Below are 23,329 nucleotides of genomic sequence, written 5' to 3'. Positions count from 1 at the left end.
TATCAGAGGATGCTGTAACCAGATTTAAAGAATTAATTCCATCATCCTTTTCTTCACTGCCATGTGCAGATATGACAGAGGACGACTACCTAAACTTTACTCCAGCAGCACTTGACTCTCTTGTTGACAGCACTATAGTTTCAATGCGTACAGCACTGGACAATGTTGCCCCTCTGAAAAGGAAGGTAATCAGTCAGAAGAGGTTGGCTCCTTGGTATAATTCACAGCTGCGTGCTTTAAAGCAGACTGCAAGAAAGCTGGAGAGACAGTGGCGTTCCTCTAATTTAGAAGAGTCTCAGTTAGTCTGGAAAGATAGTTTAACAATGTATAAGAAAGCCCTTCGTAAAGCTAGAACTGCTTATTATTCATCATTGATAGAAGAGAATAAGAATAATCCCAGGTTTCTTTTCAGCACTGTAGCCAGTCTGACTAAGAGTCCGAGCTCTGCTGAGCCAGTTATTCCTTTAACTCTCAGCAGTGATGATTTCATGAGCTTCTTTATTAATAAAATTGTTTCTATCAGAGAGAAGATTGATGGAGTCCTTCCCACTATTATTAGTGATGTATCATCAAGTACAGCAGCTTTAGAGGTATCTTTAGAACCTGATTTGTATTTAGACGGCTTCTGCCCAGTTGATCTCTCTGAACCAACAACAGCAATAGTCTCTTCTAAACCATCAACTTGTGTTTTAGACCCAATCCCAACCAGACTGTTCAAGGAGGTTTTCCCATTAATTGACACTTCCATATTGGATTTGATCAATCTGTCTTTGTTGACAGGATATGTACCTCAGACTTTTAAGGTTGCTGTAATTAAACCTTTACTTAAAAAACCTACTCTTGATTCAGAAGTGTTGGCTCATTATAGACCTATATCCAATCTCCCTTTTATGTCTAAAGTTCTTGAAAAAATAGTTGCAGCTCAGCTTTGTGATCATTTACACAGAAATAATTTGTTTGAAGAGTTTCAGTCAGGATTCAGAGTGCATCATAGCACAGAAACAGCACTGCTGAAAGTTACCAATGATCTCCTCTTAGCCTCTGATAGCGGACTTGTGTCTGTGCTTGTCCTGTTGGATCTCAGTGCTGCATTTGATACGGTCGATCACAGTATCTTATTACACAGACTTGAACATGTTATTGGGATTAAAGGAACTGCATTAGGCTGGTTTAAGTCATATTTATCTGATAGATTTCAGTTTGTTCTTGTAAATGAAGAATCTTCCTCACACACCAGAGTAAGTCATGGAGTTCCCCAGGGTTCTGTGCTTGGACCGATTCTTTTCACTTTATACATGGTTCCATTAGGTAACATTATTAGACAGCATGGTATAAATTTCCATTGCTATGCTGATGATACTCAGCTGTACTTATCTATAAAACCAGATGAAACCAATAGGTTGGTCAGACTACAAGCATGTCTTAAAGACATAAAGACCTGGATGACTCAGAACTGTCTGCTGCTAAATTCAGACAAAACTGAAGTCGTTATCTTTGGACCTGAGCGTTTCAGGGAGAAATTGTCTAGCTATATAGTTACTCTAGATGGTATTTCCTTGGCTTCTAGTTCTACAGTGAGGAACCTTGGAGTTATTTTTGACCAGAATTTATCATTTGACTCGCATATAAAACAGGTTTCTAGGACTGCTTTCTTTCACCTTCGTAATATTGTTAAAATCAGGAACATCTTGTCTCAGAGTGATGCAGAAAAACTAATTCATGCATTTGTTACTTCAAGATTGGACTACTGTAATTCTTTATTATTGGGCTGTCCTACATATTCTCTGAAAAGCCTTCAGTTGATCCAAAATGCTGCAGCCAGAGTTCTGATGAGAACTAACAGGAGAGATCATATTTCTCCAGTTTTAGCTTCTCTTCATTGGCTCCCTGTTAAATTCAGAATAGAATTTAAGATTCTTCTCCTTACATATAAAGCTCTTAATGACCGAGCTCCATCATATCTTAAAGATCTCATTGTAAGATATTTTCCTAACAGAGCACTTCGTTCCCAAACTGCAGGTTTACTTGAGGTTCCCAGAGTTTCTAAAAGTAGAATGGGAGGCAGAGCCTTCAGTTATCAGGCCCCTCAATTGTGGAATAAGCTGCCAGTAAATGTCCGGGAAGCAGACACCCTTTCCACTTTTAAGATCAGGCTTAAAACTTTCCTTTTTTATAAAGCTTATAGTTAGGTCTGTTGAATCTGATAGTATGTCTGCTAGTGTGTCTTGTTCTGCCTCCACCTCTGGCACCCTCTATACTTTCATTACCCCCTACCCGAACCAGGGTTTGAATCCCATTCCCGCTTCTCTTACCTCTTTTATTTCTCCCCCTACCCGAACCAGGGTTTGAATCCCATTCCCGCTTCTCTTACCTCTTTTATTTCTCCCCCTACCCGAACCAGGGTTTGCATCCCCACCCCGCTGTGACTGGTGTGCAGTTGGTGAGAGGCTGAGGTAACTTGTGGCTGTAAAAAGATGGTTGTTGTGGTGTGAGGAGCAGATCTATATAGGGAGTATAGGGAATTACTCACTGAGTCTGGTCCTTTACTTTATTTTATTATTTATTTTTTCGTTAGCACAAGTTTCTTGTGTTTACCTTGAATAGGGATGGCTCAGGTGATCCTGAAACATCCCATAGTTAAGCTGCTATAGGCCTAGACTGCTGGGGGGACTCATCTGTCACACCTTTCCTCACTTTACTCTCTTTATGTATATGTGATATTATTGTGGTCATTAACTGGTGTTTCCCTGTTCCAACAGATATCCTTTGAATGGTGTTACAGTGCCGCCGTCGCGGTGGCCCCCTGCCCCCCTCCCCATCCCCCCCCCCCCTTCCCCCCCCCTTTTTCTGTCTTCTCAAACCCCAGCTGGTGGAGGCGGATGGCCACCCTTCCTGAGTCTGGTTCTGCCAGAGGTTTCTTCCTGTTAAAAGGGAGTCGTTTCTCTCCACAGTCGCCTCAGGCACGCCGCTCAGGCCGGGAGATTGGACCGAAAAACAAAAAGTTTTCAGTGCAATCTGTTGGTTTTCTTAGCTAGGAAATTGTTTTTGAATTGGCTCTATATGAACGAATTGGATTATTTTATGAATTATGATTATTATTAATTAATTGAATTCCAATTGGCTTGAATTGGACTTACTATCTAAGTGCCTTGAGATGACATTTGTTGTATTTGGCGCTATATAAATAAAAATGAATTGAATTGATCTGTATCTTTGAAATTAGATATTTGTTGTGATTTGGTCCTAAATGACTTAAACTGAACTGAATTGTTGAAGCATTGGAGTGATCGACCACCAGATATTTACTTATTGATTACAGGCCTGGTCAAAATTAAATAAACTTTATTGTATTATTGTACATATTCACACATAGGTGATCTATCCAGAAATAACTGTACTATAGTTAACTTTATTGGTAAATATTAGAATAAATTATAATTTAAGTTCAAGTTATCTGCAGTTTCTATTAAACATATTTGTATAAAATTGTCTTATCAGAATTATTATTGTAACATTGAACTGAAAGCTGATTATTTAAATATTTGTTTGAACACTTTAAAGTTTTAGTTGATTTTAAATAACATTTGAGTTTAATTTTAAGTTACTTTTTACACTTCAAATCATAAGTTGGTAAATTATTATTAGGAACTCATTTTTATTCATAGAAATGTGTGAAAAGTACTTTTTAACATGCTGTTAAATAAATAAGAACATATTACAGACATGTTGTCTTAATATTGGTGGCACTTTATTTCGTGTTCTTATGAAACAAAGTAAACAAACTTTATTTAACTGATCAAACATGTAAATGAGTTCATACGCAGCCGTGTACTGAAGTGTACTAATAATACTTTAAGTTGTTCTGCTTTAACACACAAAAGTACAATAAATCCACTTCAAATTCTGCTTTTTTACAATTTCCTGAATAAACCGAGAAGAAAAGTAGTTGTTCCAGCATCTGAACTTCAGGTTAACTGATCATTATCACACTTTAAGTGTCCCGAGGATCAGTCTGACTCGTCCAATGACAGCTGGGAGAGGATCCAGCTCCCTGGACCCTGAGCTGGTGTACAAATGAATGGATGGAAGAAGCAGAATAACCAACCTGCAGTTACAGCCTCCACCAGCAGAGGGCAGCGGGTACTCACCTTGGGCCACCTGTGTCTTCCTCTCTTCTCTCCTCCTCCTCTTCTTCACCTCCAGCTCGGATCTTCTCTCATTCAGCAGCTCAGAAGCTGCAGATCTCCACGAGCATCAGTCCGTTTCTCCTTTTGTGGCAGCATGAAGGAGCAGCTTTGGTTTCTACTCTGGGTAAGACTTCAAATCAACCAGCTTTACCTCCATTTATGGACTAAAAGTCTAATAAGATGCTAATTAAAACGTAAAGTGATTAAACCTCCTTGATGTGCATCTTTTTTTGAAGGATCTGCATTTAAGATACATGGTTTCTGCTGAATCTGAATGAATATTCTTAAAAGAAAACAGGAGAACTTTATCAAATTCTCCAGGTTTCACTGCTTTTAAACCCTGATAGATTGAATTAATCTGCATGAATCAACATCACACCCCAACAACATCCTTTATATGAGCAGTCCAGATGTTTCTGTGTGTTTTACATCTGTGTGAGCTGCTTCCAGGTGTGCGTTTGCTGTGTCAGTCCTGCGTTCTGCTGGCACGACTTGGACAACAGCGAGTACGACTGCTGGCCTCTGGAGGGGCCCAACGAATATAATATGGTGGACTGTGGAGGTGAGACGCACTTTTTAATGGAACTGTTCCAGCAACCCAACACTTATTGGTTTGAACACGGAGTCACCTTTGATAGAAACCGAGCTCCCTGCTCTCAGGCTGCATTAACCACCCTGTGTCTCAGGTCTGGAGATGGCCTGGATTGTTCGCCCTCCGGAGGTGGTGAAGAGCGGCGAGGTGTTCAGCGTCAGCTACTCTGTGACAGCGCGGGACTCCTTCTACCTCTGGGCTGTCCAACACAATGTCTTCTCTCACAGGTAAGCCGGCTCTGCTCTCGCTGCACATTAAAGGGACAGTTTGCCTCTTTTAACATGAAGCTGTATGACATCCCATATCAGCAACATCATTTCTGAACATCTTCTTACCCCCTGCTGCGTCCTGTGAGCAGAGTTCCAGCCTCGTTTTGGTGTTGATGAAAGTAGTCCGGCTTGTTGGCTGGGGTTTAAAAAATAAAGCGTTTTGCTTCTCAGAACAATATGCGTTCAACAGAGTAATACATTTGCATCACAAAATGGTTCTCGATGAAAAAGTCAGACCTCACAATCACTTGGCCCTATTTTTACCTCCCTTGATATCAATGCTAACAGCCACCTAGCGATAGCTGCACCTGTTACGGTGTTTACTGCTCGGTCTGCTCTTCGGTCTGCACGGTTTACATTGGACGTATTGATATCAAAAATAGCGCCAAGCGATGTGAGGTCTTCATCGAGAACCATTTTGTGATGCAAATGTATTACTCTGTTGAACGCATATTGTTTTGAGAAGCAAAACGCTTTATTTTTTAAACCCCAGCCAACTAGCCGGACTACCTTCATCAACACCAAAACGAGGCTGGAACTCTGCTCACAGGACGCAGCAGGGGGTAAGAAGATGTTCAGAAATGATGTTGCTGATATGGGATGTTACACAGCTTCATGTCAAAAGAGGCGAACTGTCCCTTTAAAGAGGCGAACTATCCCTTTAATCCTGAGTCGCTTCTCCCAACGCCCTCTCCCTCAGCTCCATCACAGACGCTGCGGCAGCTCGGAGCTTCTGCGAGCATCACGAATGTCCGGCCGACTGGAAGGACGCCAACGGGGAAAACTGCTGCATCCACCACGCTAACATCCACTCCTGCCCGCTGGGATACATGGTGCGCACCTTTGTCTTCCTCAGATGCATTTTAAACAAAGTGATTTTAAGGAACTGAAACAGAAAGCAGCGTTTAGGGAGCTCACAGAGCAATAAAGCCGTGTCCTCCTCACCGACAGTCAGAGAGCATCTGCGGCCCCTGGATCCCCGATGATGGGAAAATCTTCACCCACACCATCTCTACCTCCGGGAAGATGACCCAGAACAACTGGACCTCCAAGGTAAAACCCTCAGATCAGAACTACAGGTGGCCTCACGCAGGGCTTATTCAGGGCTTAATGTGTGGGCCCAAAGCAGAAGTTTCCAAACTAAACTCTAAATCAGACACTTTGGGAAACACACCTCAGAACGAGAGAGGAGCAGAAACAACGACACTGAGTAGAAAAAAAGAGTCAGAACTCAGCTCTAACTAAAGGGAAACAGAGACCTCAATCTAAGAAATAACAAACAGTAACGGTTAGGTTAGGGGTAATAATGGGTTGGGGTAATAATGGGTAATGGGTCAGGGTTGGGGTAATAAGGGGTTAGGGTTAAAAATGGGTTAGGGGTAATAATGGGTTAGGGTTAATAATGGGTAATGGGTAATGGGTCAGGGGTAATAATGGGTCAGGGTCAGGGTTAGGGGTAATAATGGGTTAGGGGTAATAAGGGGTTAGGGTTAATAATGGGTAATGGGTCAGGGTTGGGTAATAAGGGGTTAGGGGTAATAATGGGTCAGGGTTAGGGGTAAAAATGGGTTAGGGTTGATAATTGGTCAGGGTTGGGGTAATAAGGGGTTAGGGGTAATAAGGGGTTAGGGGTAATAATGGGTCAGGGTTAGGGGTAAAAATGGGTTAGGGTTGATAATTGGTCAGGGTTAGGGGTAATAATGGGTAATGGGTCAGGGTCAGGGTTGGGGTAATAAGGGGTTAGAGGCAATAATGGGTTAGGGTTAATAATGGGTCAGGAGTTAGGGGTAATAATGGGTTAGGGTTAATAATGGGTCAGGAGTTAGGGGTAATAATGGGTCAGGGTTGGGGTAATAATGGGTACTGGGTTAGGGGTAATTATGGGTTAGGGTTAATAATGGGTCAGGGTTAGAGGTATTAATGGGTAACGGGTTAGGGTTAATAATGGGTCAGGGTAAGGGGTAATAATGGGTAATAGGTTAGGGGTTAGGGGTAATAATGGGTTAGGGTTAATAATGGGTCAGGGTTAGAGGTATTAATGGGTAACGGGTTAGGGGTAATAATGGGTAATAGGTTAGGGGTAATAATGGGTTAGGGGTAATAATGGGTACTGGGTTAGGGGTAATTATGGGTTAGGGTTAATAATGGGTCAGGGTTAGAGGTATTAATGGGTAACGGGTTAGGGTTAATAATGGGTCAGGGTTAGAGGTATTAATGGGTAACGGGTTAGGGGTAATAATGGGTAATAGGTTAGGGGTTAGGGGTAATAATGGGTTAGGGGTAATAATGGGTCAGGGTTAGGGGTAATAATGGGTTAGGGGTAATAATGGGTTAGGGTTAGGGGTAATAATGGGTTAGGGTTAGGGGTAATAACGAGGTAATATTTACAGCTTCTGCTCAGGCAGTGCTTCAGAATCAGTTATTATTAAAATTGGTGATATTAGAAGTGAAAAGCTCCAATATGATTCAGTTTAGTAAACATCTACAACTTGAATCTCTATAATAAACTAATCTTTCCTCAGTGCAAGAATCCCATTTCATTGTGTTCTTATATGTTGATGATACACAACTTTCCTTCGTAGTTTCTGTGATTTTAGGCTTTATGAGCTTCTTCTCAGGAGCCCAATCTCTAAACTCAAACCGGTTGGTTTAAATCAGACAAACATTAACTTGGAAGTATCTTGTCTTGTTTTTGAGCTGCTAAACTCGACCCGTCGTCCTACAGGTGGTTCTGTTCCACGCCGGCCTGACTTCGCTCATTGCTCACATTCGAGTCGGTACCATGCAGGCGGCCCTGGAGTCCAAAAGCACCGTTCAGCCTGCTGTAGGTGGGTCTTCTTCTACTTTTCTTCATGAAGGAACCGATGCAAGAAAGATTGAGCGAGAGGCAAAGCTAAAAGCTGCTGCTGGAGTCCGAGGTTAGAACATGGTGTTAAAGTTTAGTGACCGTCCTGGATCCAGAATGCAGCTGAAACCAGTATCTTTTAGCACGTCTCCCAGCACAGGTACTTACTTGTGGGGTACCTCAAGGCTCCATTTTGGGCCCGTTTCTTCTCTGATTGTATTTGTCTCCTGCAGGTTAAATTTTTTTAAAAACACAACATCTGTTTTCATTGTTTTGCAGATGATTCACAGATTTAATTCAAACTAAGAGCCTTATCCACCTTATCTGTCTGAACGTTTGTGTTCTGGCCTTTAAATAAACTTCCAGTGGGGAAGCTTTGGTGTTGCTACTCACTTTTAAGGTTTTTATATGAAGTCAAATAACAATGTTTAGGTGTCACAGATAGTTAGCCACTAAAACTACAGTAACCTTGTTGATTGAGCAGTTTAATCTCCTGATCTCTGATTATCCTTCTCGCAGTTTGCGGTGATGGCGTCTGTGAGGAGGCGGAGTTTTGTTCCACTTGTCCGGCCGACTGTGGCGATTGCCCCATGAGTCCTTCCACCAAGCTGGCCATCGGGCTGCCGCTCAGCCTGCTTTGCGTCTCCTTTATACTGACTGCAGTGGTGAGACTCAAACACCGCCGCACATGTGTGAGCAAACCTTCAGTAACACCTAACACTTACAAATGTTTCTGCGCAGTGGCTGAGGTACCAACGGGAGAAGCTGCTGTGGGATGAAAGCTGGATCATCGACTTCTCTACAATCAAACAAGGTAAAACTGGTTCTGTCTGACCTGAATCTCCCATGATGCTTAGCTTTGTCCTGGAAATGTGAAGGCGTGAAGGTTTGATATATGAACTGGTGAGTGATAAAGGAGACCTGATATTCAATACTGACAGAGGCAGGAACTCAATGAAGGGAGTGAGGAGTGGGTTTAATATGTTGCTGTAATATCTGGAGGAGACAAAGGCGTGGGCCGACTTTTCGGCGAAGTCACAGAAGGTGATGGAGGGTGATCTTACTGAGGGGATTTAATGGTGAAGTAGGGGTCTATGTTCTCCCTGAGGTTGGTGAGTGATGAGGAGAGGGGGGTGTTGTGACCATGGATGATGACCGGGTCTGGTGAGGGCATGGAGGGATGATGATGATGAAGGTGGAGCTGCAGCTGTGGTTTAGACATAAAGCCGTGTGTCATCAGCATATCGAGGGAATTAAATTCCAAGGTGGCTGATGACTCGGCCAAGAGGGAGAAGGTAGATGATGACAAGGATGGGGCCAAGTACAGACCCCTGAGGGACCCCACAGGTGACGTAATGTGGTTGGATGTTATGTGTCCGACGGAGATGAACTCTGAACATATCTCCTGAAGATAATTAATCAAAACTGGTTAAATTCTGTGAAAATAAAACTTCAAACTATCCAAAACATCTAGATCTGGGTCATGTAAACCAATCAGAACATGAAGGAGTATTTAAGTTTCTGTTACTCCTCTGCAGATCAGGAAGCTCGTATGACCACGGGCAGTTTAATGAGCGTCCCGGTGGGGAACAGCAACAGCAACGCCAGCTGTGTGACTGGGTTCAGCTCCTGTACAGCACAACCAGGGACCCGGAAGACGCCGTTCACCTGCACCGGGATATAGTGCGCCCACCTTTTCTATTGCCTGTCTGCCATACAAACCTCCTGCTTTCAGCACATCTTAAGGATTCTTTTTCATTTGCAGTGACGGCAGGACTGTGGCAATCAAGAGAATCCAAACAAAAACCTTTTCTTTGTCCAAATCCATCAGACAGGAAGTAAAACAAGTCAGGTAATAAACATTCAAACACACCCACCTCACGCCCCAACACACCCCAACACACCACAAACATATTTTCCTCTTCCTCCCCAGAGAGCTCGATCACCCCAACCTGTGTAAGTTTATCGGTGGCTGTGTCGAGGTGCCAAACGTTGCCATCGTAACAGAGTACTGCCCAAAGGGAAGCCTCAACGACGTGCTTCTGAACGAGGAGATCCCGCTGAACTGGGGCTTCAGGTAACCACAGACTCTTATTACACAGCAGGAGGACGGATTGATTGGAAGAAGAAGTGTTAGAAGTGTTCGATTGATTAGAAGAAGGAGTGTTAGGAGTGTTGGATTGATTAGAAGAAGAAGTGTTAGAAGTGTTCGATTGATTAGACGAAGGAGTGTTAGGAGTGTTGGATTGATTAGAAGAAGAATAAGTGTTAGAAGTGTTCGATTGATTAGACGAAGGAGTGTTAGAAGTGTTCGATTAATTAGAAGAAGGAGTGTTAGGAGTGTTGGATTGATTAGAAGAAGAAGTGTTAGAAGTGTTCGATTGATTAGACGAAGGAGTGTTAGGAGTGTTGGATTGATTAGAAGAAGGAGTGTTAGGAGTGTTGGATTGATTAGAAGAATAAGTGTTAGAAGTGTTCGATTGATTAGATGAAGGAGTGTTAGAAGTGTTCGATTAATTAGAAGGAGTGTTAGAAGTGTTCGATTAATTAGAAGGAGTATTCGTCACAGTAATGATGGTTTGGACTCATCATAAAGTAAACGCTGCGCCTGTCTGCCAGGTTTTCGTTTGCCACAGACATCGCCAGAGGGATGTCGTACCTGCACCAGCACAGGATCTGTCATGGCCGACTCAAGTCTCTGAACTGTGTTTTAGACGACCGCTGGGTCTGCAAAATAACAGGTGATGTGAACAATAACAGGTGATGTGAACAATAACAGGTGATGTGAACAATAACAGGTGATGTGAACAATAACAAGTGATGTTAACAATAACAGGTGATGTGAACAATAACAGGTGATGTGAACAATAACATGTGATGTGAACAATAACAGGTGATGTGAACAATAACAGGTGATGTGAACAATAACAGGTGATGAGAACAATAACGGGTGATGTGCACAATAACAGGTGATGTGAACATGTGCAGGTGATGTGAACAATAACAGGTGATGTGAACAATAACAGGTGATGTGAACAATAACAGGTGATGTGAACAATAACAGGTGATGTGAACAATAACGGGTGATGTGAACAATAACAGGTGATGTGAACAATAACAGGTGATGTGAACAATAACAGGTGATGTGAACAATAACAGGTGATGTGAACAATAACAGGTGATGAGAACAATAACAGGTGATGTAAACAATAACGGGTTATTTGAACAATAACGGGTGATGTGAACAATAACAGGTGATGTGAACAATAACAGGTGATGAGAACAATAACAGGTGATGTAAACAATAACGGGTTATTTGAACAATAACGGGTGATGTGAACAATAACAGGTGATGGGAACAATAACAGGTGATGAGAACAATAACAGGTGATGTAAACAATAACGGGTGATGTGAACAATAACAGGTGATGTAAACAATAACAGGTGATGTAAACAATAACGGGTGATGTGAACAATAACAGGTGATGTAAACAATAACGGGTGATGTGAACAATAACAGGTGATGTGAACAATAACAGGTGATGGGAACAATAACAGGTGATGAGAACAATAACAGGTGATGTAAACAATAACGGGTGATGTGAACAATAACAGGTGATGTAAACAATAACAGGTGATGTGAACAATAACAGGTGATGTAAACAATAACGGGTGATGTGAACAATAACAGGTGATGTAAACAATAACAGGTGATGTGAACAATAACAGGTGATGTGAACAATAACGGGTGATGTGAACAATAACAGGTGATGGGAACAATAACAGGTGATGAGAACAATAACAGGTGATGTAAACAATAACGGGTGATGAGAACAATAACAGGTGATGTAAACAATAACAGGTGATGTGAACAATAACATGTGATGTGAACAATAACATGTGATGTGAACAATAACAGGTGATGTGAACAATAACAGGTGATGTGAACAATAACAGGTGATGTGAACAATAACGGGTGATGTGAACAATAACGGGTGATGTGAACAATAACAGGTGATGTGAACATGTGCAGGTGATGTGAACAATAACAGGTGATGTAAACAATAACGGGTGATGTGAACAATAACAGGTGATGTGAACAATAACGGGTGATGTGAACAATAACGGGTGATGTGAACAATAACGGGTGATGTGAACAATAACATGTGATGTGAACAATAACGGGTGATGTGAACAATAACGGGTGATGTGAACAATAACAGGTGATGTGAACAATAACAGGTGATGTGAACAATAACGGGTGATGTGAACAATAACATGTGATGTGAACAATAACGGGTGATGTGAACAATAACGGGTGATGTGAACAATAACATGTGATGTGAACAATAACATGTGATGTGAACAATAACAGGTGATGTGAACAATAACATGTGATGTGAACAATAACGGGTGATGTGAACAATAACATGTGATGTGAACAATAACGGGTGATGTGAACAATAACGGGTGATGTGAACAATAACATGTGATGTGAACAATAACATGTGATGTGAACAATAACAGGTGATGTGAACAATAACATGTGATGTGAACAATAACATGTGATGTGAACAATAACAGGTGATGTGAACAATAACGGGTGATGTGAACAATAACATGTGATGTGAACAATAACGGGTGATGTGAACAATAACGGGTGATGTGAACAATAACATGTGATGTGAACAATAACATGTGATGTGAACAATAACAGGTGATGTGAATAATAACAAGTGATGTGAACAATAACAGGTGATGTGAACAATAACAGGTGATGTGAACAATAACGGGTGATATGAACAATAATGGGTGATGTGAACAATAACAGGTGATGTGAAGAATAACGGGTGATGTGAATAATAACAGGTGATGTAAACAATAACATGTGATGTGAACAATAACAGGTGATGTAAACAATAACGGGTGATGTGAATAATAACAGGTGATGTAAACAATAACGGGTGATGTGAACAATAATGGGTGATGTGAATAATAACAGGTGATGTGAACAATAATGGGTGATGTGAACAATAACAGGTGATGTGAACAATAACAGGTGATTTGAAGAATAACGGGTGATGTGAACAATAACATGTGATGTGAACAATAACATGTGATGTGAACAATAACGGGTGATGTGAACAATAACAGGTGATGTGAACAATAACAGGTGATATGCACAATAACAGGTGATATGCACAATAACAGGTGATGTGAACAATAACAGTTGATGTGAACAATAACGGGTGATGTGAACAATAACAGGTGATATGCACAATAACAGGTGATGTGAACAATAACAGGTGATGTGTACAATAACGGGTGATGTGAACAATAACGGGTGATGTGAACAATAACAGGTGATGTGAACAATAACAGGTGATGTGAACAATAACGGGTGATGTGAACAATAACAGGTGATGTGAACAATAACAGGTGATGTGAACAATAACAGGTGATGTGAACAATAACAGGTGATGTGAACAATAGCAGGTGATGTGAACAATAACAGGTGATGTGAACAATAACATGTGATGTGAACAATAACGGGTGATGTGAACAATAACGGGTGATGTGAACAATAACGGGTGATGTGAACAATAACGGGTGATGTGAACAATAACATGTGATGTGAACAATAACATGTGATGTGAACAATAACGGGTGATGTGAACAATAACAGGTGATGTGAACAATAACAGGTGATGTGAACAATAACGGGTGATGTGAACAATAACAGGTGATGTGAACAATAACGGGTGATGTGAACAATAACAGGTGATGTGAACAATAACAGGTGATGTGAACAATAACGGGTGATGTGAACAATAAAGGGTGATGTGAACAATAACATGTGATGTGAACAATAACGGGTGATGTGAACAATAACGGGTGATGTGAACAATAACATGTGATGTGAACAATAACGGGTGATGTGAACAATAACGGGTGATGTGAACAATAACAGGTGATGTGAACAATAACAGGTGATGTGAACAATAACGGGTGATGTGAACAATAACATGTGATGTGAACAATAACGGGTGATGTGAACAATAACGGGTGATGTGAACAATAACGGGTGATGTGAACAATAACGGGTGATGTGAACAATAACATGTGATGTGAACAATAACATGTGATGTGAACAATAACAGGTGATGTGAACAATAACAGGTGATATGCACAATAACAGGTGATGTGAACAATAACAGTTGATGTGAACAATAACGGGTGATGTGAACAATAACAGGTGATATGCACAATAACAGGTGATGTGAACAATAACGGGTGATGTGTACAATAACGGGTGATGTGAACAATAACAGGTGATATGCACAATAACAGGTGATGTGAACAATAACAGTTGATGTGAACAATAACGGGTGATGTGAACAATAACAGGTGATATGCACAATAACAGGTGATGTGAACAATAACGGGTGATGTGTACAATAACGGGTGATGTGAACAATAACAGGTGATATGCACAATAACAGGTGATGTGAACAATAACAGGTGATGTGAACAATAACAGGTGATGTGTACAATAACGGGTGATGTGAATGTGAACACTAACAGGTGATGTGAACAATAACAAGTGATGTGAACAATAACGGGTGATGTGAACATGTGCAGGTGATGTGAACAATAACGGGTGATGTGAACAATAACGGGTGATGTGAACAATAACAGGTGATGTGAACAATAACGGGTGATGTGAACAATAACGGGTGATGTGAACAATAACAGGTGATGTGAACAATAACAGGTGATGTGAACAATAACGGGTGATGTGAACAATAACGGGTGATGTGAACAATAACAGGTGATGTGAACAATAACAGGTGATGTGCCCAATAACAGGTGATGTGGACAATAACAGGTGATGTGAACAATAACAGGTGATGTGGACAATAACAGGTGATGTGCACAATAACAGGTGATGTGAACAATAACAGGTGATGTGAACAATAACAGGTGATGTGAACAATAACAGGTGATGTGCACAATAACAGGTGATGTGAACAATAACGGGTGATGTGCCCAATAACAGAAATAACTGAATAACTGAAAACAACACAATGAGTGTTAAATCTGAGGCAGGAGCGTAAACAGTTTTTGACTGAGATGTGGTCTTTGCTGCCAGATTATGGCCTGAGGTCATACCGCAGGGACGATGGGACGGAGCCTCTGTCCACCTATCAGCAGAGGCTCCTGGAGGTGTACATGCCGCCCGAGTTTCAGAACTCCAACATGGAGCCGACGCTGGCTGGAGATGTGTTCAGGTACTACGATAAACCTAATTTAACTTCGTTTCCCTGGAAAACGTATCTGAACATGTTTGTTTGGCCGTTCGAGTGATCGTGAAGCTTCAGCTGGTCACCTGTGATTGTGTCTTCCCAGTTATTCTATCATCCTGCTGGAGGTCGCCACTCGCAGCGACCCAGTCCCAGTAAGTCTGCCGGGATCCTCCTCTGTAGCAAACTTCACTCATTAAAGTGTTCACTCATTCTTCTGTTCTAAAGAGCATATATTAGGTTTAAATCTGAGGTGGGAAAACTTTCAAACATCTCAAACAGACCTCAGAAAAGAGCTTTAATGAAAACCTGTTTTACTGAAAGACAAATAAGTAAAACAAGCTTTGTCCCGGAGGCAGAAGAGTCTAACCTGGAGTGTGCCTGGTGTCCTCCTCTGCCTGAACTGATCTCCAGTAAAGCCGACAGCACCTGTCCGTGTCCTGCTGACTACGTAGACGTGAGTACGAAGAGCATATTTTCATTTTTATCACCAGATTCTTTTCAGGGAACAAGTGGAAACACGATCCATCAGCCGGAGAGATATGACCATATTGATCCCTCCGTTTTTCGGCAGCTGATTCGGCGATGTCGCTCGCATAACCCCGCCCACCGACCCTCCTTTGAACAAATCAACAAGTTTGTTCACCGCATCAACCCCATCAAAGTCAGTCCCGTGGACATGATGATGAACCTGGTAATTAAACCCTGCGTGCACGCCAGATTATTCACATCCTGATAACGTGATCGATGAAGACGCTCGTCCGGTCTACGCTGCATCTAACTCTTCTTCCTGTTTCAGATGGAGAAATACAGCAAACATCTGGAGGTTCTGGTGGCCGAGCGCACTCAGGATCTGATGCACGAGAAACAGAGAACCGACAGGCTGCTATACAGTACGAAACCCAAAAACACACACCAGTCCCATCATACTACCACAGGTTTTAGAAGGATCTATATCATTCACATTCAGCCTGAAAGATTCGTCTCTATGCAGATGATACAGTCATCTTTATTTCTGATCTGCAACTTAAGTTCAAACCAGTTCTCTTCAAGAGATAAACCTCCATAAGAGCCTTTCTAACTCCACATTTAAACCATGTTTCAGGCACAATTAAGCTGTGGAATTACTCTCTCCGTCACACCTCTCAGGCTTAGAGTTTAAACTCTTAAAAGTCGAACATGTAAAAAAACGAGGGAGCTGATCCGGAAGGAGCAGCTTTCAGGTTGCTGCTCCACCTTTGCTCCAACCCTCACCTGTGGGCACAGATCTGGGTAGAGACCCACAGAAGGAGGTCGTGAATACGAGCGGCTGAAGCGAGCTTCCTTCAGAGTTTGAGTTGAAACTAAAACCAGGTGTTTTCGTGCAGGTATGCTTCCTAAGCAGGTGGCTGATGACCTGCGTCAGGGGAAACCATCACAGGCTCAGAGCTACGTCAGCGCCACTGTCTTCTTCAGGTAGACTCACAGGAAGTGAAGCTGGGGATCAGAGTTTTTGATTGTTAGTCTGTCCCGGCTGACGCCGATGAGTGTCATTAAATGAGAATGCTTGATTATCTCGACACAGCGACATCGTGGGCTTCACCCAGCTGTCCAGCAGCAGCACTCCTTACCAGGTGGTGGACTTCCTCAACAAGCTCTACACGACGTTCGACGACATCATCGATAACTACGACGTCTACAAGGTGGAGACCATCGGAGACGCCTGTGAGAAACACCTTTTAGTTTCTATGATTTGATTCAGATTCAGAGTCTGTGGTGCCTGCACATCCTCACCAGTCTGACACTGTTGTAGACATGGTGGTGTCGGGCGTTCCCCACGAGAACGGCATCCTCCACGCCGCGGAGATCGCCAGCATGGCTCTGGACCTGGTGGGGGTCTGTCGAACCTTCAGGATCCCCCACAAACCCAACACACAGCTGCAGATACGAGGAGGAATACACTCCGGTACGCACCCAGTCTGCTGGGAAACCTAAATGTTCTGTTGGTTGTCTCTGAACGCCTCCCGATGCCCTGCAGGTCCGGTGGTGGCCGGAGTCGTGGGGACGAAGATGCCTCGCTACTGTTTGTTTGGAGACACGGTCAACACTGCGTCCAGGATGGAGTCTACAAGCGTCGGTAACACAAGCAAACGCCCTGAAAACTAAGATGTATGAAACATTTGTTGGGGTGCTTCTTTACGCCGCCGCCTCGCTGTCTTTGCAGCCCTGAAGATCCAGTGCAGCTCCAGCGTGTTCTACCTGCTGGAGGAGATCAGCGGCTACGTGCTGGAGTGCCGAGGGATGCTGCAGGTGAAGGTGAGTCGCCCCCCCCCCGACCCGCCGCGGTTCGCCTTTACTCAGAGCCGCCCGGTAACGTCCGTCTCGTCTCCTCCAGGGAAAAGGAGACATGGTAACGTACTGGCTGGAGGGAAAGAAGACATCTCTGACCTCCAAGGACGCCGACCCTGACGCCAGCGCCCCCAAACGCGTCAACGTGGAGCCGGAAACAGAAACGGACAGAGAGCCGTACTCGTCCATGCCGGGGTTTGTGAACGATGATCTCCTCATGTCTCCGGCCTGATTTAACCCTGACCCTAACCCTGACCCCTAACCCCTAACCCCTGACCCTGACACTAACCCTGACCCTGACCCCAACCCCAACCCTAACCCCTGACCCTGACTCTGACCCTGACCCTGACCCTAACCCTGATCCTGACCCTAACCCTGACCTAACCCTGACCCTGACCCTAACCCCAACACTAACACTAACCCTAACCCCTGACCCTGACCCTAACCCTGACCCCTAACCCCTAACCCCTGACCCTGACACTAACCCTGACCCTGACCCCAACCCCAACCCTAACCCCTGACCCTGACTCTGACCCTGACCCTGACCCTAACCCTGATCCTGACCCTAACCCTGACCTAACCCTGACCCTGACCCTAACCCCAACACTAACACTAACCCTAACCCCTGACCCTGACCCCTAACCCTGACCCCTAACCCCTGACCCTCACACTAACCCTGACCTAACCCTGACCCTGACCCTGACCCTGACCCTAAGCCCTAACCCCTAACCCCTGACCCTGACCCTGACCCCTAAACCCTAACCCCTGACCCTGACCCTGACCCTGACCTAACCCTGACCCTGACCCTAACCCCTAACCCAAAGGTCTCTCTGTAGACGTTTAACATAGTGCGATCTGTAGGATGTCGAATGTTTTAGGAGCTGTTGACTCGTTTTTCACTGTGAGATAAAGTCAGTTTTACTGTTAGTCTGAGATAAAAAGGTGTAATTCTACAATATCTAAACCTGTCAGCAGGTTTGGGGGTTCACAAAGTTCCTCCTTTGAATCGTAACTGATTAAGCGTCATAAACTGCACAAAAGCCTCTAATTTGTGATAACGGAGCTAATCTGGTCTTAAACGAGTGAGAATCTGAAGTAAAATATCATGATAAGCTGCTGGTTTGGACGTCACTTCAGATGAAAGCTGAACCGTACCGGACAGCTGAGGCACATGAGAAACGAGCTTAAATCCACCAGAGGAGTGAGATCCTGAAGGATTATCAGATATCTGACCCAACTGGCAGCAGCTCAGGATCCTTTAGATCATCTAAACGTGTTTTAAGTGTTTAAACGCCTTCACTTCAGTCTGCTGTCCCGGTGTCAAAGATACGTAGTTTAACGTGTTTGTAACAGTGAATGTAAAATAGCAGCAGTTCTATAATCAATATTTAGAGAAAGTACTTCCTGTTTTAAGCTCATTTAAGTGAGTTTTATGTCATTACTGATGATGTAAATGTGGATTTTGTGTATTTCGTGACATGTTTGTGATGAAAGAAAGGTAAAAACTGATGATTAAATTCTTCTGTTGTTTGAAGTTCATTAAATTACTGCAGCTCCAAACTACTCGTCCCCATTTCTTACCAAACGAGGGGAATTACTTCTCTATAAGTTCAGATTAATAACAGTGACCACAGCTCTGCTCTCACAGCTCTGAGCAGATGGACGACTCGAGGAGACGGAGAGGAAGAGCTTTGGTTTGCTGTTAGCAGCCAAGATGGCCGACATGAGAGCAGTTAGATGGGAAGGAGAGGAAGATCTGAGGGAGAGGAGGGGAGGAGGAGAGGAGGAGAGGAAGAGAGGATGAGAGGAAGAGAGGAGGAGGAGGAGGAGGAGGAGGAGGAAGATCCAGAATGAGCTGCAGATGAACAGAAAGTCAGTAATGCAGCAGCTGAGTTATTCTCATTTTTCTAAGTTAGTTTTTTAATAAAAAAACTCTGGAGTCGCTCAGAATCTGACTGTCCACACGATCATATGAAGCCAGAGAAGTTTTAACTGAAGCTTTACTGAAACCTGACCAATGAAGGTTAAATCATCTGAAGTTTCCCCTCGCACATCTGGAGTTGAACCTTTTTCATTCTATTTCCTCCCTCTGAAAACACCGTGTCTCACTCCAAAGCTGTTTGTTCCTGCAGCTCCGGGCGCCGCGTGCTGACGGCTTTCACACAGCGGCCGCACGCGGCGGCTTTGTTTCTGCGTGCTGACGGGTTTCACACAGCGGCCGCACGCGGCGGCTTTGTTCCTGCGTGCTGACGGCTTTCACAGAGCGGCCGCACGCGGCGGCTTTGTTCCTGCAGCTCCGGGCGCAGCTGCTGCAGGCAGCCGGCAGCCGGCTGTCAGCGCCACGCTTCCTCTGCATATACTTAACGTCCCCTCGTTTCCCCGAGAGTCACCGACCACATTCAGACCACAGCAGGAGAAAATAATCATCGTGTTAGTGCCAACAAAACCCCAAATCCAGCTTCTGGAGCCGAACTAACACACCTGGATAAAACAGCCGGGGACCGGATCCCCAAAAGAGTTCATTAACCCGCTGAAAGCTTTTTCTGTTTCCTTTCCCACAAACTGGGACTGAAAATCAGCCATTAAGTCTGCGACTGTGGCATAAAATCCTGATTTTATTTTATTTTAAAATCCAGTTTTATGTCAGTGTTAAAACATCTGAGGAAGAGAGAACATCAGATCTATCAGATTCCCTTTGAGCCGAAACTTTTCTCATCCAGCCCAAAAATCAGCAGAAATCAGCAGATGTGACTGAAAATATGTTTATTTAAGCAGGAAGAAGGATTTTTATGTTTTTTTTTTATACTTTCTTTTTATTGTTTTTCTTTAGAACATTATGCAAGGGGAAGGGGGGGGGGGGAACAAATAAAAAACAAAAAAGTGAAAAAGAACATGTTGGATCACCATGTTTCTACAGTTTGATCAATTTTAGATGTCAATGTGATTGTCCTTGTCCTGTCATTTTTATGTCTTCAGTCCATTTCTCCCACTTCAGTATTGATCTTCTTGAGTCCGTATTTTGTAAGTCAGATGTTCCATAATATGTATTTCCTCCATAACTTTCAACCAATCTTCCTGGGATGGTGGGTCTGTCTTGCACCATTTTCTTGTAATTGCCTTTTTACAGGTTACTAACATCATTTTCAGTATGTATCTATCATCTTTCAACACAACATTTTCCGTAATAACACCAAGTTATAATAATGTACAAGACTTGGATACAACATAACCCAAAATTCTGCACATAACCAAATGAACATCTTCACAGAATTTTGTGATTTTAGGACCGAACACATGTGAGTGGTTCACATTTACATCTCCACAGCTTCTCCAACATGGCTGTGGTAACGAAGTATGTTTGTTCCTAATTTTGGGTGTTATAAGAAATCTAATAAAACATTTTCCAGCAATGTAGTCTCCAAACAAGTGATAACGTTGTTGATTTTTAGGTTTTTAACTATTTGTTAAGACATTAAATAAATAATATATATATATATATATATATATGTAAAATACAACAAAGTTTATTCATCTTCAGGATAGATTCAGGAGGTCATGTGACCGAAGAGCAGGAGGCTGGATTTTAATTACAGATGCAGACACAACCTGTGCGTGTGTGTGCGTGTGTGTGTGCACGTGCACGTGTGCTAGTGTGTGTGTTTGAAGGGTTTTTAATTAAATGAGTATTCACTCTCTCTCTTTCTGACCCTCATTGTCTCCTGAATCACTTGTTGAGAACATCTGAGGACTCGGATCAAACACGCCGCCTGTAACACTGTGTGTGTGTGTGTGTGTGCACGTGTGTCAGAGCTTTTAGTTACCGAATACATCACAGGAGCTGCATAATTAGCTGAAACGTGTTTCTATTTAACATCAACCTGCAGAAAAAGCTGGAACTTTATTGTCTCGTTCCTCTGATTCGAAGCAGATTTCATGTTAATTAATTTAAATTCAAGCTTGGAAAGGAGAGCTGAACCTGTCCCGATTAACGGTTGGAGTTCGGAGGGAAACAACCCAAAGGCAGCGTCAACAGAAGGTAATACAGAGGCTGTGGAACCCAAAGAACCTTAAAAACAGGAGAACCTCCAACACACACAACGTCGTATTTAATGTCCACAAGAAGCTGAAACTGAGGCCGAACACACAAATAAAGTCTTTCACACGTGAAGAAGGTAAAAACACGATTTATCGATTAATTCTACAAAGTTTCAGAGAGAAAACACTAACAGGCTGAAGTTCAGATGAATAAAAAGGCGTCAGATCCTCCATCAGAGCAGCAGCGTCACACCTCCGATTCATCATCATCATCATCATCATCATCATGGCAGTCATCATCATCATCATCATCATCATCATCATCATCATCATCATCATCATCATGGCAGAGTCATCACAGAACTTGTTTGGCTTCTAAAAGGTCAGAAACATGTTGTGATAAACTACTTCCACTGATTTGGTCCACTGAGTCTGTTTATGAAGCTCGGTTCTGATTCTGGGTCAGTTCTGGATCAGTTCTGGATCAGTTCTGGATCAGTTCTGGATCAGTTCTGGGTTCTGGATCAGTTCTGGATCATCGAGGCTGATTCTATTGTTGTTTGAGATCTTAAAAACCTTTCAATGTGTTTGTTTATGGCCCAGAAGCTCAAAGAGAAGAAGACTTTCAGAGGAAAAACTGGTGCGACGGCGCCCCCTGCTGGACTCTCCTCTTCAGCAGAACCCTCAGCAGAACCTGCACCGGCACCGGGTGGCTGGGCCGTCAGTCCTGCTGCAGGAGGGCGGTCCTCCTCTCCAGCAGCCAATGGGCTGCGATCCTGCTGGCGTAGATCACGTAGGACCAGGACAGAACCACCACCCCCAGCAAGAGCTGCAGAACAGAGAGAGAGTCAGGAAATAGACTGAGCCCAACATGTGACATTCATGTTTCCTTCTGTCAGCGTCACTGATCAATTAAAGTGATCCGATCTGATCTGATCCGATCTGATCCGATATGAGTCCTGATCTGTGCAGTTTTAACCCTCCGTTCAGGTTGATTCATTGACTTCCTGTTTGTTCCGGGACTGATTTTAAGTTTAATTCAGCTCAATAATTCCTGAAGGCAAATTATATTAACTGTTCCAAATGATATCATTACAGATGGATAACTAAAATATAAATATAAATAAAATGTAGAAAGTTGAAGCGTAGCAGAGAGGAAGGTGTGGTAGAAACCTTCAGAGGTCTCCATCAGTGGGTCGGGCTGTTGTTTCTGTAGCTTAGCAACAGCTCAGCTGATGATGTCACACACAGCGTCAGCAGGTAACTCAGGTGAACTCTCAGCAGACAACATGGACAGAAGTTAATCAAAGCTGTGAATAAAGCTGTAAAATCTCAGTTTTTGGAGTCTCAAACTTCATTTGAGCTCATGTGACTGAGCTGAAACATTGTTTTCTGTTAGAGTTCAGAACTTCGGCGTCTTTCTCTCCTGTTATAAAACCTAAAATATGACATCATCAGCATCTCACATTAGCCAAACATCCCGAAGTTATTTAACTCTGCGGTTACACGTCTGTGGAGGCTTCCGTTCTGCCCTCATCTCCTCCAGCAGACCAACTGATCTGGATGCTAACCGTTAGCCGCGAGCTAACGTGAAACTTTACTGAGAATAGAGTTTAAATAAAAGCATTTTTACCGCAGAGTAAATCCTGTCCAGGGTCCGTCTGCTCACTGCCTCCATGTTCTTATCAAACCCTGAATTTACCCGCTGAATCTCAAACCCCGCGTCCGTTTGGTTTGTTTACGTCTCAGTCCGTTCTACTTCCTGTTTC

General features: G+C 43.1%; 1 protein-coding gene and 1 long non-coding RNA gene across 2 annotated transcripts; one reads left to right on the top strand and one right to left on the bottom strand.

Annotated features, from left to right (window-relative positions):
* The first annotated feature begins 4,115 nt into the window (after positions 1 to 4,115).
* LOC142368937 (atrial natriuretic peptide receptor 1) lies at positions 4,116 to 18,076 on the top strand. The gene is made up of 23 exons (XM_075451152.1): positions 4,116 to 4,311; positions 4,638 to 4,749; positions 4,874 to 5,006; positions 5,749 to 5,881; positions 6,000 to 6,101; positions 7,774 to 7,876; positions 8,413 to 8,558; positions 8,635 to 8,707; positions 9,432 to 9,576; positions 9,659 to 9,745; positions 9,827 to 9,970; positions 10,513 to 10,634; positions 15,047 to 15,185; positions 15,304 to 15,352; positions 15,553 to 15,654; positions 15,772 to 15,891; positions 15,997 to 16,090; positions 16,565 to 16,652; positions 16,762 to 16,901; positions 16,990 to 17,142; positions 17,215 to 17,313; positions 17,401 to 17,492; positions 17,572 to 18,076. Exons 1-23 carry the CDS (start codon positions 4,282 to 4,284, stop codon positions 17,755 to 17,757), a joined length of 2,592 nt encoding a protein of 863 aa, XP_075307267.1. The 5' UTR covers positions 4,116 to 4,281; the 3' UTR covers positions 17,758 to 18,076.
* Positions 18,077 to 21,691: 3,615 nt separating this feature from the next.
* On the bottom strand, positions 21,692 to 23,329 carry LOC142368961 (uncharacterized). The gene is made up of 2 exons (XR_012767467.1): positions 23,194 to 23,329; positions 21,692 to 22,389 (listed from the first exon to the last, which is right to left on the bottom strand). It is a non-coding gene; the product is annotated as an uncharacterized LOC142368961 (long non-coding RNA).

The sequence above is a fragment of the Odontesthes bonariensis genome, chromosome 19, assembly GCF_027942865.1.
Source record: "Odontesthes bonariensis isolate fOdoBon6 chromosome 19, fOdoBon6.hap1, whole genome shotgun sequence".
Lineage (NCBI taxonomy): Eukaryota > Metazoa > Chordata > Actinopteri > Atheriniformes > Atherinopsidae > Odontesthes > Odontesthes bonariensis.
This window is presented reverse-complemented; position numbering and strand designations above follow the sequence as displayed.